Raw genomic sequence first — 15,639 nt, forward strand, 5'->3', positions numbered from 1 at the left:
TATTCAGGGAAGGATCAAACAGGAACACTGAGACCAAGGTCACCATGAGAGCTCCGGGCATGAAGGGCCACAAGAGCAAGGACAATTTATATTTTGGATGATTAATGAGATGAGGATGATTATAATGATGCTTTGGATTTCCAATTTGGTTTTTGAGACTACGTGACAGGGCAGCACTCTACGCTTACTGTCATAATATATCCTGGCGTCAACCAGGCCCGAGAACTGCCGCACCTGCGGTGTTGGTCAGGTATACAGAACCTGAGCACCCTCAAAGTCGCATTCGTTAAGTGAATGACACTCGGCTGTGTGATCCCAGCCTTCCCATAGGAACCATAGCACTTCCACTCTGGGTAGGAGCCGACCGTAGCCCGAAAAACCCACATGACCCTGATGGGATTCGAACCCACCAAAGATCTTCGATGACGAAAGTATAAATGACGTCATGTGGTCGCTCAGAACCAGCGCCCTTCCATTAGCAAGCCTAGAAGTTGTACAACTATATTTTGTGTCAGTCTTGGCAAGGCCAGTTTTGCCCAGTTAATGGAAGGGCGCTGGTTCTGACGCTTAGTTCTCGAGATAGGTGTGACCAGATGACGTCATTTATACTTTCGTCATCGGAGATCTTTCGTATTTCAATCAGTGTCATTTCCCAGTTCTGTGTTCTGCGGTCGTTTTGACTGACTTGACAAGTTTTTTTATTTTTTTTATTTTTTTTTATTTTTTTATATTTGTTTTGCTTAACGCCCAGCCGACCACGAAGGGCCATATCAGGGCGGTGCTGCTTTGACATATAACGTGCGCTACACACAAGACAGAAGTCGCAGCACAGGCTTCATGTCTCACCCAGTCACATTATTCCGGGGCGGGGATATAGCTCAGTCGGTAGCGCGCTGGATTTGTATTCAGTTGGCCGCTGTCAGCGTGAGTTCGATCCCAGGTTCGGCGGAAATTTATTTCACGGAGTCAACTTTGTGTGCAGACTCTCTTCGGTGTCCGAACCTCCCCCCGTGTACACTACATTGGGTGTGCACGTTAAAGATCCCACGATTGACAAAAGGGTCTTTCCTGGCAAAATTGCTTAGGCACAGTTAATAATTGTGTACCTATACCCGTGTCACTTGGAATAATAGGCCGTGAAAGGTAAATATGCGCCGAAATGGCTGCAATCTACTGGCCGTATAAAATTTCATCTCACACGGCATCACTGCAGAGCGCCTAGAACTGTACCCACGGAATATGCGCGATATAAGACTCATTGATTGATTGATTGATTGATTGATTCTGACACCGGACCAACCAGTCCTAGCACTAACCCCATAATGCCAGACGCCAGGCGGAGCAGCCACTAGATTGCCAATTTTAAAGTCATAGGTATGACCCGGCCGGGGTTCGAACCCACGACCTCCCGATCACGGGGCGGACGCCTTACCACTAGGCTAACCGTACCGGTTTACTTGACAAGTTGAGAAAACCAATGACACTTCATTTTTGCGAAGCAACTGAGTATGAAAAGAAAAGACAGCGTGCAGAAGTATGTTTGGGTCCTGCAAGACTTTATGACCAACGATTTCTCCCTTGGAAGGAAATGAAGATGTCTGCTTTTCGTCTGCTTTGAAGGTAGGGAGATTTGCCAAACCAAACAATTCTGGCTTAATATGCGGGAACATGCTGGTAGTGTCATATTTTTCAAATGGGTGTGGAAGAACTGCTCATTATTAACATAGCACTCCGGCCCTGTTCTTTTTTTCGTCACACCCAAAACCGTTATTTGTTTTGGGCGACGCAGCATTAAAGATACTGGACTTGTCAAATCCAGGTGCACGGAGCCCCTGGGGCTTTTAGTCATACCTCAGGCATCTATTCCTTTGAATAAATACCAAGTTTCATTGACTTCCATCCAAGGAGTCAAGAACTTCAATTTTTTTACGAATTAATTTTTAACTCGGACCCGCCGGTCCTTGGCCTATTTCTTAATTATTTTTAGATCTGCATCATCTTGATGATCACCACATGCACATAGAATGACACGTCACAAGCAAACTAGGTCACACATAATTGATGAGCTTGTAGGAAAAAATGGAGGCTCATTCAGTCGAACCAGGGTGATAAGAAAAGAACAAAACGCAAGGGTCCCCGGCCGACTGTACCGGATTCAACCAAGAAGAAACGAAAACGCACTCGTGCACGTAACTATGACACGTCGCGCGTGTACATATCGGTGAGGAGCTTGCGCGTTGGAACGAAGTGAAGAATTAATTTGGATTCATCACAAGTTGACACAAGTCCGCAGTTTGCTCGTCACCTGCTGAACAAGTGGGTATTTTTTCATGCATTTCATGAGATGTTTAGGATGCTATTTATGTTATGTGATGGAAGTGTATATTGGACTTGTTTGTGAAAAGTAAATTGACCAAAGAATTACTGAATTAGGGTGGGAGGGATTTGTTGTGGAGCAGAAATGTATCACCGTGAGTCAGTAAAAGTGCCCGTTGCCCTGACAAACTGTCGATACTTTGCGTTCGGCGTTTGCTTTGATTACTGGGAACTTGCGTAAGCTGCTGTCTTGTTTAGTGTCGTTTAGTCATCATTGCTTGTGGTGTTGGGATTCCCAATTTATAACCTGTAAAAAGGAAAATGTATGCACGAGGTGTTTGACGATTTATTTCGGATAAGCGAACCGTTTCTTTCTGCGGCCATTTGCGTCTGTTATGATACTATTTATAGAACTATGCAAATGAAATATTACAAAACATAGATCTATCGGCGCATTGTGCGATTTCTGCTCTACACTGTGTGTGTGTGTGTGTGCCCCTGTGTTCTATGTGCCCTCGTGTGTGTGTGTGTGTGTGTGTGTGTGTGTGCCCCTGTGTTCTATGTGCCCTCGTGTGTGTGTGTGTGTGTGTGTGTGTGTGTGCCCCTGTGTGAATGTGTGTGTGTGTGTGTGTGTGTATGTGGCCATGTCTGTGTATCCCTGTGGTTGTGGCTTGTGTTTTTCATGAGTCTTGAACATTATTTATTTATAGGACATTTACTTAATTTTTCTTATTTTGTGAATCAGCATTGAGGCTACAGCAACAATGCCAAGCAGAACACAGGCAGGCGGTACTTCTTTTGATCTCAGCAGGTAGTTGTATGTTTTAAATTATCAATAAAATAAATAGTACAAAAAAAGTCATAATTATATTTATAGTTATGAGATATATGAAGATGGAAGTGTGTTTGTTATTGGTGTAAAAGCCAAACAGTTAGTTGATACTAAATAATATTATGATTTGTAAACGATAACAATTAAGCTCAGGCTGCTGGGCCATAGAATATCATGCCTCACGCCTAACGTATATCACGTATACATCATGTCTTTTTTTGGTAGGACGTTGTGGCAGTTGTAGATTAACAAGCATTGAAATGATGATGGTGACCAGGATGTTCTGAGAAGAGGGTGAGCTTGCTTGTTACATAATTCATATTTTGTATTTTTCCATGTTTGAAAATATGTGTCACTATCTGTGTCTAGATCATCAGAAAATAATGAAGAAAGCTGCGTGAAATAACAAATATTCTGAGAAATGGTTTCACTTAGACTAGAGTTAAAGTATAGTGGTATTGTAGTTGAATTTGCAGGAGAGAACTTTTGATTAGTTAACATTATATGCTGCTTTCAGCGACAAGAAGTTTCATGGATCAAGAGCTGGCAGGACTGTGAAGCAGAAAGAGCTATCTCAGTCTTTCATTGACCCACTAGAGTGAGTTGTTTTTCTTTGATAAATATTGTGTGGGTGTGTTCAAAACACATGCTGTTTGTTGTATACGTATTAAAACAATTTTTTATAAAATAAAGTTGATTAATGTGAATACTGCAAATTTCTGTGTATGATAAAATCCTTTTATGGTTACAAATGGGTATTGGGATTTGTTTCATTTATGATTGATCAGAACAAATATATTCCTTTTCTATTTTCTTGAACTCTGTGTGTCGATCCTGCTTGGCCAAAACTATCTCATTCTCATTGAGTGAATGATAAATTCTTCAAATAAGTTTTTCTGTTTTCTGTCAGGAACTGGTTAATTCTGCAGATTCCAATAAGCAATAAATTGTGCATTGTGTAATTATCTTTCAGGTCATTATTGGAATGTTCAGAAACTGCTTTGACTATTGTAGGTATAGGGGCTCTTTGTGACACATGTACCCATTCATTAATCTTACTTAATTATCTTAGTTTTCCCTCAATCATTAGCTTTCAGCATTTAATTGTTATGGGTAGCAGCTCAAGACAGCTACACTAATGGTAGTACTAATTGAAAAGTGTAGTGGATCTAAGACTAAGAGTTGATAACATATGTTTCCCATGGCTTTACACAATTTGTACTACCTAAAGCAAGTGAGTGCATGTTAGTTTTAAAACACATAGAGAATACCACATGGTTTGCTGTGCTGTACCAGATTGACAGGAGCTGTTTTTTCACATATTGAACTGCGAGCGAAAGTGAGGTGTACAGGTGCTATGGTCGCATGCTTTGCGGAGACTGCAGGCTTGACCCATCTCAGTCTTTGGGGATGGTTACCCGAGACTATTTAAATGTAGTCTCAGCAATGACTCATGGTTTGTCATGTTGATCTTTTAGTTTGGTAACGACTGACTAAATGTTTTATATTGCTTCACGCACCTTATTTTTTTGTTTTTAGAGCCCTAATAGCTTGTGTCATTTTAACTGATATTGTTTTTCTTTGGTCAGCCTCACAATTGAAGTTACAGTTGAGTCTGGAGAGGATCAGGAGGACTAGATGATCCTGATTATGATCCCAACATCACATTGACAGCGATTCTGTAAGAGATTTGTTATTCTGGTGTTACCTGTGATGGTTGGCCCCTGCGATGAGAGGACACCTCCCTTCAAAGGACACCTAATATTGTCCTTTTTCTATTATCTCTACCAGATTATACCTGTAATGACAGGCCCCCTGCATTGCAGGTACATTTTTGTCCTTTCACCGCAGGTATCACTGTACTTTTTTTTCTACTCCCTTTGGAATATTATGGTGTTAAAATACACAGTCTATAACAGTATTATCACAGAAGGGATGTCGTTTGGGTCGGCCCTTCTGCCAATCGCCGATTTATTTTTACTTTATTCGAAACTTTCATGTCCCTATCGGCCAAATGTCCAAAGAGTATTCGCCTAAATCGGCCAAAGTTTGTCCATTTTTTTGTATTGGTCAGGCTTAATGCCCCTCGGACCATGCACCCATACATACATGCGTGTGTACCTGTGTGTGCATGTGTACACTGTACATGTGTGTGTGTGTGTGCCCTTGGTGTTTGTGGCTCTGTCTGTTAGGCCCTGTGGGTGTTGGTTTGTGTTTTTTTCATGAGGTTTTTAAATGATTATTTTATTGGACATAATAATCAATCAATCAATCAATGAGTCTTATATGAGTCTTATATCGCGCATATTCCGTGGGTACAGTTCTAGGCGCTCTGCAGTGATGCCGTGTGAGATGAAATTTTATACGGCCAGTAGATTGCAGCCATTTCGGCGCATATTTACCTTTCACGGCCTATTATTCCAAGTCACACGGGTATAGGTAGACAATTATTAACTGTGCCTAAGCAATTTTTCCAGGAAAGACCCTTTTGTCAATCGTGGGATCTTTAACGTGCACACCCAATGTAGTGTACACGGGGGGAGGTTCGGACACCGAAGAGAGTCTGCACACAAAGTTGACTCTGTGAAATAAATTTCCGCCGAACCTGGGATCGAACTCACGCTGACAGCGGCCAACTGAATACAAATCCAGCGCGCTACCAACTGAGCTATATCCCCGCCAATAATAATATATGCATTGTGTTTTTGAAAGTATTGTACATTTTTTTTAATTGCTCATTTTATTTATGTTTTACATTTTGTGAATCAGCATTGAGGCTACGTTCATACTGCAACTGTGCCAAGCAGAACACAGGCAGGTGGTGCTTCTTCTCTTGATCTAACTTCTATAAGCAGGTAGTTGTATGTTTATATCCAGCAGTTAATAGTACACACAGAATAAAAATCCCCATGCATGGTCTCACATCCACACACAAAATCAGGAATGCATGCAATTTGTTATACATGAAGTGTATTTATTATTTATGAAAAAGCCAAACAAAGTAATAGGTCAGTCAGTTGATAGTTTATATGATCTGTAAACGATGAAAAAAAGACAGTTGCAATCCATCTTATTGTGCAATTGAAGATTGATCGATTCCAAAACAGGTTTATGGGGAAAACGTTGATTGTGAAGTTTCTTTGTTTTCTCGATACAATATGTATGCTGTTTGTTACTTTATGAATATAATCTTGCCTTAAACACAACAATACTTGTTGCCTGTTTACTTGTTTCATAACTATGATAAGTTAGTACAGGTGGAGCAAATTAATGCTGAATTAATTTCATTATCAGACTCGGTGATATTCTCAATGACATTGTACGACTTCTTTCCTAATTTGTATATACATGTACCTTGGATCTATTATGTACATGTACTGTCTGTCAGTGTTATTTTAGGTTCAGTGTACTTAACGATCTAAAAATGATTGACCTGAATAATTTTTAGCCACGGTGGTCAGCCTATATACCTGGGACTTCTGGTATGACAACATCAACACCTGGTGCATTTGCTTATGGACTAAAGGTGCATCCGTCTACTCCTGGAGTATGAGACATATCAGCCGCAGAGCCTGAGAGGTACTTGGTTTAAAGATTTTGCCTTTTTAAAGTTCTCAGAATTCACTCGTGTAGAACTTTATCCCATGGTCAAAAGATGTTATGACAAAATTGCTGTCTCAGTGTGACTGAAACTAAAGAATGCACTTGACTTAATTGAATGCAATATGCAATTATGATAAGAATAAAGAAAGAAATATAAAATATAAAATATCTGTTGCAAAAAAATCACACCTACAGATTTGCCACTTTGTGGACAGGCCTTGCATAAGCTGAAATTGATGTAAACCAAATATGAAGTAATTCGGCGGAAGGCTGTATCAGTAATTAGCATTTTTGTGGGTTGCATTTTGCGGTGTCAACCTGTGCAATACATGCTTTCTTATTTCATATCAGATAAGAACCCCACATTTCTACTTTTCTGTTTTTGAAACGTATACACTACTCGTCATAAGAAAAACTACACAGATGCGTTTGAGGTCAGATCTTTCTGATGAGGCTGTTGATTGTAAAACCAAATATATCACTGAAAAGTTAATTAATTCCCATACCTTGTTCACAAAACAGATTGAGTTTACATGAGGTAGTGTCAATACAGTGGAACCTACAACACAGACACATCTTAAAATCGAATTCGCAAAATCAAGGTTCCCGCGATCAAAAAATCTAAAAAATCAGAACTAAATCGAAACATGTTTAGCATGTCCTTAGACAGTACAATCAAATCTGCATCCAAATCAGTCAGTGTTGTTCACATATCTTGTCTAACTAGGACGCTATGGCATGCTGAGCGGTGTAGGCGTCAATCCTCTCGGCAGGCATAAAAGGCAGTTTTTGAAGACGTTTTAGCGGGTAATGAGACAAAAAAAATGGTACATTTGAGTAACTCGCAAAGCATTGTCTTCAAACTTACGAATACGGGGATTTGTGCAAACACATGTCGTAAACTTATACACACGAAATACCAAGTCATTAGAGATACGTATTTGTTCTGCTGTTAGGGGCGGGGATATAGCTCAGTTGGTAGCGCGCTGGATTTGTATTCAGTTGGCCGCTGTCAGCGCGAGTTCGATCCCAGGTTCGGCGGAAATTTATTTCACAGAGTCAACTTTGTGTGCAGACTCTCTTCGGTGTCCGAACCACCCCCTGTGTATACTACATTGGGTGTGCACGTTAAAGATCCCACGATTGACAAAAGGGTCTTAGGCACAGTTAATAATTGTCTACCATACCCGTGTGACTTGGAATAAGGCCGTGAAAGGTAAATATGCGCCGACATGGCTGCAATCTACTGGCCGTATAAAATTTCATCTCACACGGCATCACTGCAGAGCGCCTAGAACTGTACCCACGGAATATGCGTGATATAAGCCTCATTGATTGATTGATTGATGTTATGCGACATACCAGAAAGAATTTTGATAATAAAGAGGTACCCTGTCCGATTGAACAGAAACAAATTAAAATTAGCATGCATTTAGAAAAATGAAACCTTCAATTTACCTTTAAATTGAAAACAGTTTTAACATTGGCTGTTTACAGCGCACTAAACGCACACACAAATTCTTGAAAAATGCTTTTTCAAGAGCCATTGATCAGTTAAGTGTGTCGGCAGTGAGCGTTGCTAGGCGTAGGCCGACATTTGCGCTCAGCGCTCGGAATGAGTCAACTTCTTAAAAAGTACTTTCGCGTTGAAATCCTCATACCACCCATGTCTGATAAAATATGTACATGAAATGTGAGTATGTGGCGCATCTGTCATTGTTTTTGAAGATTTCAACAAATCATTTTTTTCGATGAGTCAGCAAAAACCTACCGTCAATTTAATTTGTTTCTGACATGACAAATAACAGCAGACCTATTAAATGTCTCAAACAACTTGAAACTCAGTATGCACTTTACGACATGTGTTAGCACAAACATCCGAAAGTTTGAAGGCAATGCCAGGGGTGGGATTTCTTCCCTGGGAGACGGATTTTTTTTATACCTTTTTTTTGTTAATCCCTGGCAGCTGTTGTTTACACTGGGTTCATGTGAGATGTAGTTGTGCCAGGTCAGCCACCTTTCACCATGTCAGAGTGACTAACAGGGGGCAGCAATGTCATGTCATGTCATCCAGGGGAATGTGGCATCATAGTTGCTATTTGTAAACTCGGCTCACCCACATCTTTATATTCTCCTATTGCAGGGATTCACAAACCTTCAGTGCTGTGGAACAGAAAACTTGCATTCCTGATCTATGAACCAGCGGTATTTAGCTTCTGATGCATTGAGCCCTTTAGAAAGTTAGCAAGTGAAACAGACTTAAAATTAAATAAACATATTTCTCTTTTAATTGAAGCTATGATTCAACAATCATTTTGAAATATAACTCCTGAAATGAATTGAAAAGCAGCATCAGAAGACTGTGTATGGCATTAGCAAGGGATATAACTCTGGTGGTTTCTGTTTTTGTCTAAACCTTCTTCTTTTTTAACCTGAGCAGTTAGCCCTTTTAAGGTGTTCAATTGAAGCAAACTGACTTTAAACTTGTTTCTCATTTGGTTCAAGCTATGGTTAAACAATTATTTGAGAATATACCACCTGTAATGATAAAATCATAAGCTACATGTAAAAATTTGAAATACAAGGGAGGTGACTTATTTTCTGTGTTTGTGTAATTTTTTGTTAGCTAGGCGATTTTTCTTTAATGCGGTAAACATTTTTTATATTAAGCATTAATTTACTCCCCCCCCCCCCCCCCCCCCCCCCCCCCCAAGAAAAAAAAATGGTGTGCTATTTTTGTTGTTAAAGGCACAGTAAGCCTCCCGTAAACCATCACAGAGCTCCCCGAGCGTCTGCATACAGTACAAGCATACTTCCATTTGAACGCTCACCGAACGGGAACATCCTGGATGTTTTCTGTCGAGCGTGAGAAATTTTCAAAGAATTTATTTTCGTGGACTTGGTCCTCTACAAATGGCGCCTCGTTTTGGTGCTGGACGGCTGTTATGAACTTTATTCAACTGATACCGGAAATCACGCCCGGACAGTAAGCCTCCCGTAAACCATCACAGATACTGTCAGGCCTTTACACACAGTACAAACACGCTTCCATTTGAACGCTCACCAAACGGGAACATTCTAGGTGCCCTACGTAAAGAGCAAGCAGTTTTTAAAGAATTAATTTTGCAGATTGTCTCGAACACTTTTTGTACCCATCCTGAACTCAGGTCAAAAATTGAGTTACTTCCCTTCGGGTCTGATTCTATCGATGTAAACTGGCGATAGCCGTTAATCGATGATTATTAAAATGTTTTTGGACCAAGGTGCGTTTTTGCGCTAGACCTAACTTTTAAAATCTAAATAATACATTGACAGCTTGTTACACATGTATACATTCTTTAATCATAAAAGAATTATTTTTTCATCAAGACAAGATCAGTACAAACCCGGAAGCAGGGTCACGCAAGGGTCGTAGCAGACGACGGTTTACAGTGCATATCGCCGTTCCTCTCAACAGTCAAAAGCCATCGCTAGAGTTCTTGTGAACCACAGCCGTTTGTTTCGTGCATAAAAACGTGCTATTGTAGATAAGCTCACATCGAGTCCCATTCAAATGACTAACTGACGACTACATTGTGAAAAAGGGAAACTGGATCACACGGGTTCACGATGGCTCAGGGGTAAGATAAACCACGCAAAAATAAATTCTTTGAAAATTGTTCGCTCTTTACGGAGGGCACCTAGGATGTTCTCAATCGGTGAGTGTTTAAATGAAAGGGTGTTTGTACTGTGTGTAAAAGCCTGACCGTATCTGTGATGGTTTACGGGAGGCTTACTGTGCCTTTAAGCCAGGAGAGGCTCAAATAGCACCTCTTGATTTGCTAACATTTATTTTCATCTGGTTAGTTCCAAATACCTTCAAGTTTACAAGAATTTTTAATTTTTTGCAGCTCCAATTTAAAGTTTTTGTTTAACTTTAAGGAGATGCTTCTAAAACTCTTCTTCAAATGTGTACCACTTGTTTTTGTAGACCCCCTAGCAAGAGTGATACAATTAAACACATTCAAGTATAGAGGTTTTTGATTTTATGCATTCATTTATGCATGCAATAATATTTTTTAAACAAACAAAATTGTGTGCTGTTTTCAGAGTCAGAAGAGGCTCAAATAAAGTATTGCATTGCTAAAATTCATTTTCAGCTGGATACTTCCAAATACCTTCAAGTTTACAAGATTTTTTTAAATGTTGTGCATCTCCAATTTTAAGTTTTTGTTTAACTTTAGGCGAGGAGATGCTTCTAAAACCCTTCTTGAAATGTGTATACAACTTGTTTTTGTAGACCCCCTAGCAAGAGTGGTGCAACCAAACACCAAATTCAAGTATAGAAGTTTTTGATTTTGTGCATTCTTACACATCCTCCTCCCCCCCCCCCCCCCCCACCACCATTTTAATTTTTGTGGTAGCTGTTTTCAGTTTTAAACCTGGGAGAGGCTCTAATAGAATACTAATAGCCCCTCACTGTTGTGATGGTGTTGACACTATACTTGCCCAATTGAGTCTAACTACCTGATGGCTAATCTACTGTGATACCTGTGATAACTGATGATGATTACTGTGATTGGTTTTATGTGTTTGGTTGGTCTCTTCTTTTGGTAGTGCAATAGCGTTAATTATGGATTGTTGTTATCATCATTTACATAAAAACTTATCTGTTAATCCAAACAATGATATAATTACTGTGATGTTCTTAACTACACTTTAACATGGAACGTATGTATGTATGTATGTATGTATGTATGTATGTATGTATGTATGTACGTAGGTATGTATGTAGGTATGTATGCATGTGTGTTGGTGTGTCGGTGTGTCAAGTGTGCAAGTAAAAAGGGTATTGTAGTTGTACATATATTACTTTAGATATTTTTTTGTTATCATGGGTTTTATAAATTTTCTTCTCTTCTTCTTTTATAATTATTAATTAATGACCTATATGTGCTGATGACCAATTTAATTTCCTTTGTTGGATCAATAAAATGTTATGAGTTATGAGTTATGAGTTATGAGTTATTGAATTACTAAAATTCATTTTCAGCTGGTCAGTTACAAATATATATTATGCATCTCTAAAAAAAAACTTGTTTGTTATAAGATTTAGTCAGGAGAGGCTGCACCTAAACCCTCCCTATAAAGTATAATGCTAAAATTTATTTTCGGCTGGGGGGCACTAGCTGCCACCCTAGACCCCCCAACAAGGGCGCTGCCCCTGCACCCCGCTGGAGCCTTAGCGGCCCCTGGACCCCGGCCTTCCAAAATGTTTAGTCCTGGCAATATGTTGGGCTCCCACCCATGCTGAATGGGTTTGTGAGTTACTCAGATGTATCATTTTTTTGGTCTCATTACCCGCTTAAACAGCTCCAAAAACTGCCTTTTATGCCTGCCGAGAGGATAGACACCTACACCGCTTAAGCATGCCATAGCGTCCATGTTAGACAAGATATGTGAACAACACTGACAATGACTGATTTAGATGCAGATTTGATTGTTCTATTTGAAAGGGGGGGGGGGGGGGGTGCACTAATTTGAGTTCATTTACTGGATTCATGGCCCATGTTGTGATGGGTTCTGTTGTTGCACTTATGTCCGTCTGGTCTGAAGGCATACTCTCCTAGCCTTCACCAGATCATGTGTTGGACTACACAGTCCGGATGATGTGGGTCGTGTATGACCCATACCTTCCAAATAAGGAGTCAACGTAAAAAGCTTGGGTCGTACATGATCCACGCAATCCGAATGGGGATAAACGTTTTGCCGCCTCTTTGCAGAGTATGCATCGTACACGACCCACGCCATGAAATTCCTTACGAAGTTCCAAATGGGTCGTTTTCGACGAGTCAGCAAAACCCCACCGTCAATTAAAGCTATGTGCCAAGGATAGAACTGTTTTCACGAGAAGGAATGTGCCTTTAATCTCTTTTGCAGCACAGAGCTAATATTCCTCAGCACACAGCCTCTTGGTTTTCCAACCTTTTCTTTGTATTTGTGTCCTTTGTTGCCACACACGTTTTGGGTCTTGAACCTTCTCTGAAGATGTGTTGACATCAGCAGCCGATGGCCCAAATTCGGGTGATCCGCCTAGTATAGGGTCGTCATCCAAAACTGGTTCTTGGTTAAGGTTGTTCAGGGTCGTGTTGGGAAGGGCCCAGAGGCTCCGTGCCCACCCCCCCCCCCCCCCCCCCCGCCCCCCTTTTTTGTTTTCATGGTCGTTGTGCAGGTAATCCAGATCAACTTTGAGAACTTATCTTCTTTGTTGTCAAATGTGTCATCCTGAAACATACATAGAGGAACATGTTTAAACGATTTCAAAAACAATGTAAACATGCAAATAAACTTGTCTGTGTGTGTGTGTGTGTGTGTGTGTGTGTGTGTGTGTGTGTGTGTGTGTGTGTGTTTTGCAGGTGCTTCGCACACACAGGCCGAAGTGGAAGTCATTACAGAAGACTTGTGGCTGTTTCCTAACTGCGTGTGTGTCGACCCGTGACACTTTGAGCTTCAAGAACAGTTGATCAAATTTGTGTTTGTTTTGTTTTTTTAACATGTTTTTACTTCTTTTACTTATATATATTATATAGTATTACAATAACATCAAACACAAAAGACTGTGTTGAATGTATCTTTAAAAAAAATAGAATAAAGAAAAAAAAGAAAGCACAGTAAACAGTCACACAGCCCATTTCAAATTTATATAAAAAGAATACTATACATCTCTTTTCTTATTAATTATGTAATATTATATTTCTAAAGTCTATTTGCTTTTTTATTCCGCTATTTTTCTTGCTATCATTGACGCTCATTATCTTTGTGTGATGTTTGACATGGATGTGAATTTAAGGAACAGTGATACAAACGTTCAACATTCACACCTAATAAATCAAAAGAAACTGAACATTCCCCCTGCCAGATATCTTCCAGACTTGCACAATGCAACTGTTCATGTGGTTGTTGGTAATGAGTTTTTTCCCCACAACCAAGTGAGTGAGTGTGATTGCATTATGCCTAATGGGTGGCGATGCCCACCTGGTCACAATGGTACAAACGGAACACATGGTTCAAACCACAGCTCCAGACGGAATGATGATGGACTGAAAAGGTTTTACACATACCTTGTTTACATGGTGTACAGTAAGCTCACTTGATTTTAAATGTCTGGTATATGTATCATACCTCCCCCCCCCCCCCCCCCCCCCCCAACACACACACCCAAGGCCAAAGCATACATCAATCTCCACTCCCACCAATATTGATCTATTTTTATTGTTAGATCTGTAAATTGAACAGGTTTTTGAAGCTACAGCATACAGGCTGGTGTCAAGCTTACCCGATTTGTGGCTGAAGGTTGTTTCTTGATGACACTGACAGGCAGAAGAATTAAATGCTCTTGCAAGTACTTTTACTTTGGAGTGTACTGTAGATGTCATCTGTCCCTGTCAAGTCCCTTATTACGAAGGATTGTTGTTTGTCTTGATGGCATTAACTGGAGGAAATAAAAGCAGCAAAGCAAAATTAGTATTTCATTTGTCATCTCTCTCCCTCTTTCTCTGTGCATGCGTATGGCTGTGTGTGTGTGTGTGTGTGTGTGTGTGTGTGTGTGTGTGTGACGGTATGTGCGTGTGTGTGTCTCACAGTATGCATGTGTGTGTGTGCGTGTGCGTTTTTTTTTGGTTGGCAATGAGTGCGTGTGTGTGTTATTGTTTGGTAATTTCAAGGCAAGAGAGCCTTCTTATGAGAATACCCCAGTGACTGAGTCAGCCACTATTTGCTTTGTGTTCGTGACTAAGCTAAATTTGATTTAAACCAAGAGCATAAAGACTGAATGCTACAGTCATGAAAAATGATCGTTGCTGCTGCGTTTTGTTTTTCTCTATCATTTCAACTACGCAATTTACGGTAGGGTAATCAACACATCACTAGACTCTGAAACTGACAGCATTTTCCCAAACAGATGACACATTGAATGATTACAGTATGATAGACTGAAGTTGTCAGATAATTTTACACTGTAAAACTAAAAGAGGCAATGTGCCAAGAGGTCGATACATGTTTTGAACGTAGAACTAGAGTTCGGCTAAGGCAGATTTGAGACAGGAACAGGAGAGAAATGTAGATCTACATACTTGCCTTCAAGACAAAAGCGTACAGCAAGGAAAGCAGAGAGACAGAGACAGACAAACCATCTTTGATACAGACCTTACAATACATGAATGCAAACAAATCTAGATCCAGACGCTTACCTTTCATTTCACCCCACGTCTGCTGCATGGACAGTAGGAACAGGTCCCGATGTTGCTGGTTTGTGTAGTTTTTACTTCCATGGTTCCATAGATTCCAACTCCTCGCCAAGATTCAGGTTGATGAAATATTTCGGTTCCGAATCGGCAAGTTTTGATGCTGAACTGACCGCCATTTGATGATTTGTAAAGTGGGTGTCGACTGAAGTGCGCTCAGGGGCTGGAAGTTCCTTGCGATCCGTTCGGAATAGATCCTGCTGTATTTCAAACGGATGGGCCGAGACGGGTGCTATCAAGCTTGTGAGACGTACGGTTCGCATGCTACACGGTCGGTTTGTGGTCAGTTTCGGGCGGTCCGTCTCAAACGTACTGGCGAATCTGATCGTGTATCTTGGCATCAATGATCAAAGCAGACGACGCTTACGTCACGAATCTGTGCGTACACCACGTAATAACTAGGTTAATTTATGCACTCGCGTGAACAAGAAACTGTCGAGCTTCACAGATGTCGTCGTTGGGTAGTTTTGGGTTTGTTTTACTACCATAGGTGGATTTTTGAACTGTAAATGCACTCAGCTGCAACGAAAACGCAAAACGAAGGCTGTGAGCTGCACTGTGCCTTTAAGTTCCGAAAAAGACATTATTCATTCACCCTGTCGAGAG

The 15,639-nt window shown here is 40.4% G+C and overlaps 1 protein-coding gene across 6 annotated transcripts; it reads left to right on the top strand.

The window, feature by feature from the left end:
* Positions 1 to 2,230: 2,230 nt before the first annotated feature.
* On the top strand, positions 2,231 to 13,964 carry LOC138979677 (uncharacterized). Of its 6 annotated transcripts, none has more exons than XR_011460087.1 (6): positions 2,231 to 2,316; positions 3,062 to 3,127; positions 3,666 to 3,746; positions 4,738 to 4,829; positions 5,918 to 6,003; positions 6,597 to 7,109. XR_011460087.1 is itself a non-coding variant. In XM_070352395.1 (5 exons), exons 1-4 carry the CDS (start codon positions 2,462 to 2,464, stop codon positions 4,784 to 4,786), a joined length of 288 nt encoding a protein of 95 aa, XP_070208496.1. In that variant the 5' UTR covers positions 2,323 to 2,461; the 3' UTR covers positions 4,787 to 4,829; positions 13,147 to 13,964. The 6 variants fall into 6 exon arrangements, 2 of the variants coding, with proteins under 2 accessions (XP_070208496.1, XP_070208495.1); XR_011460085.1 differs by lacking the exon at positions 2,231 to 2,316 and adding an exon at positions 2,323 to 2,553; XR_011460088.1 differs by lacking the exon at positions 2,231 to 2,316 and adding an exon at positions 3,374 to 3,442 and having other exon boundaries at positions 2,914 to 3,127.
* The last annotated feature ends 1,675 nt before the right edge of the window (positions 13,965 to 15,639 follow it).

Source organism: Littorina saxatilis, linkage group LG11 (assembly GCF_037325665.1).
Source record: "Littorina saxatilis isolate snail1 linkage group LG11, US_GU_Lsax_2.0, whole genome shotgun sequence".
Lineage (NCBI taxonomy): Eukaryota > Metazoa > Mollusca > Gastropoda > Littorinimorpha > Littorinidae > Littorina > Littorina saxatilis.

Coding starts and splice junctions, on each gene's coding strand:
- LOC138979677 (XM_070352394.1), top strand. CDS start 2,462: ATGTATCACCGTGAGTCAGTAAAAGTGCCCGTTGCCCTGACAAACTGT. Junction 2,554..3,061: donor TTTGATTACTGGGAACTTGC/GTAAGCTGCTGT, acceptor TTTGTGAATCAG/CATTGAGGCTACAGCAACAA. Junction 3,747..5,917: donor TCTTTCATTGACCCACTAGA/GTGAGTTGTTTT, acceptor TTTGTGAATCAG/CATTGAGGCTACGTTCATAC.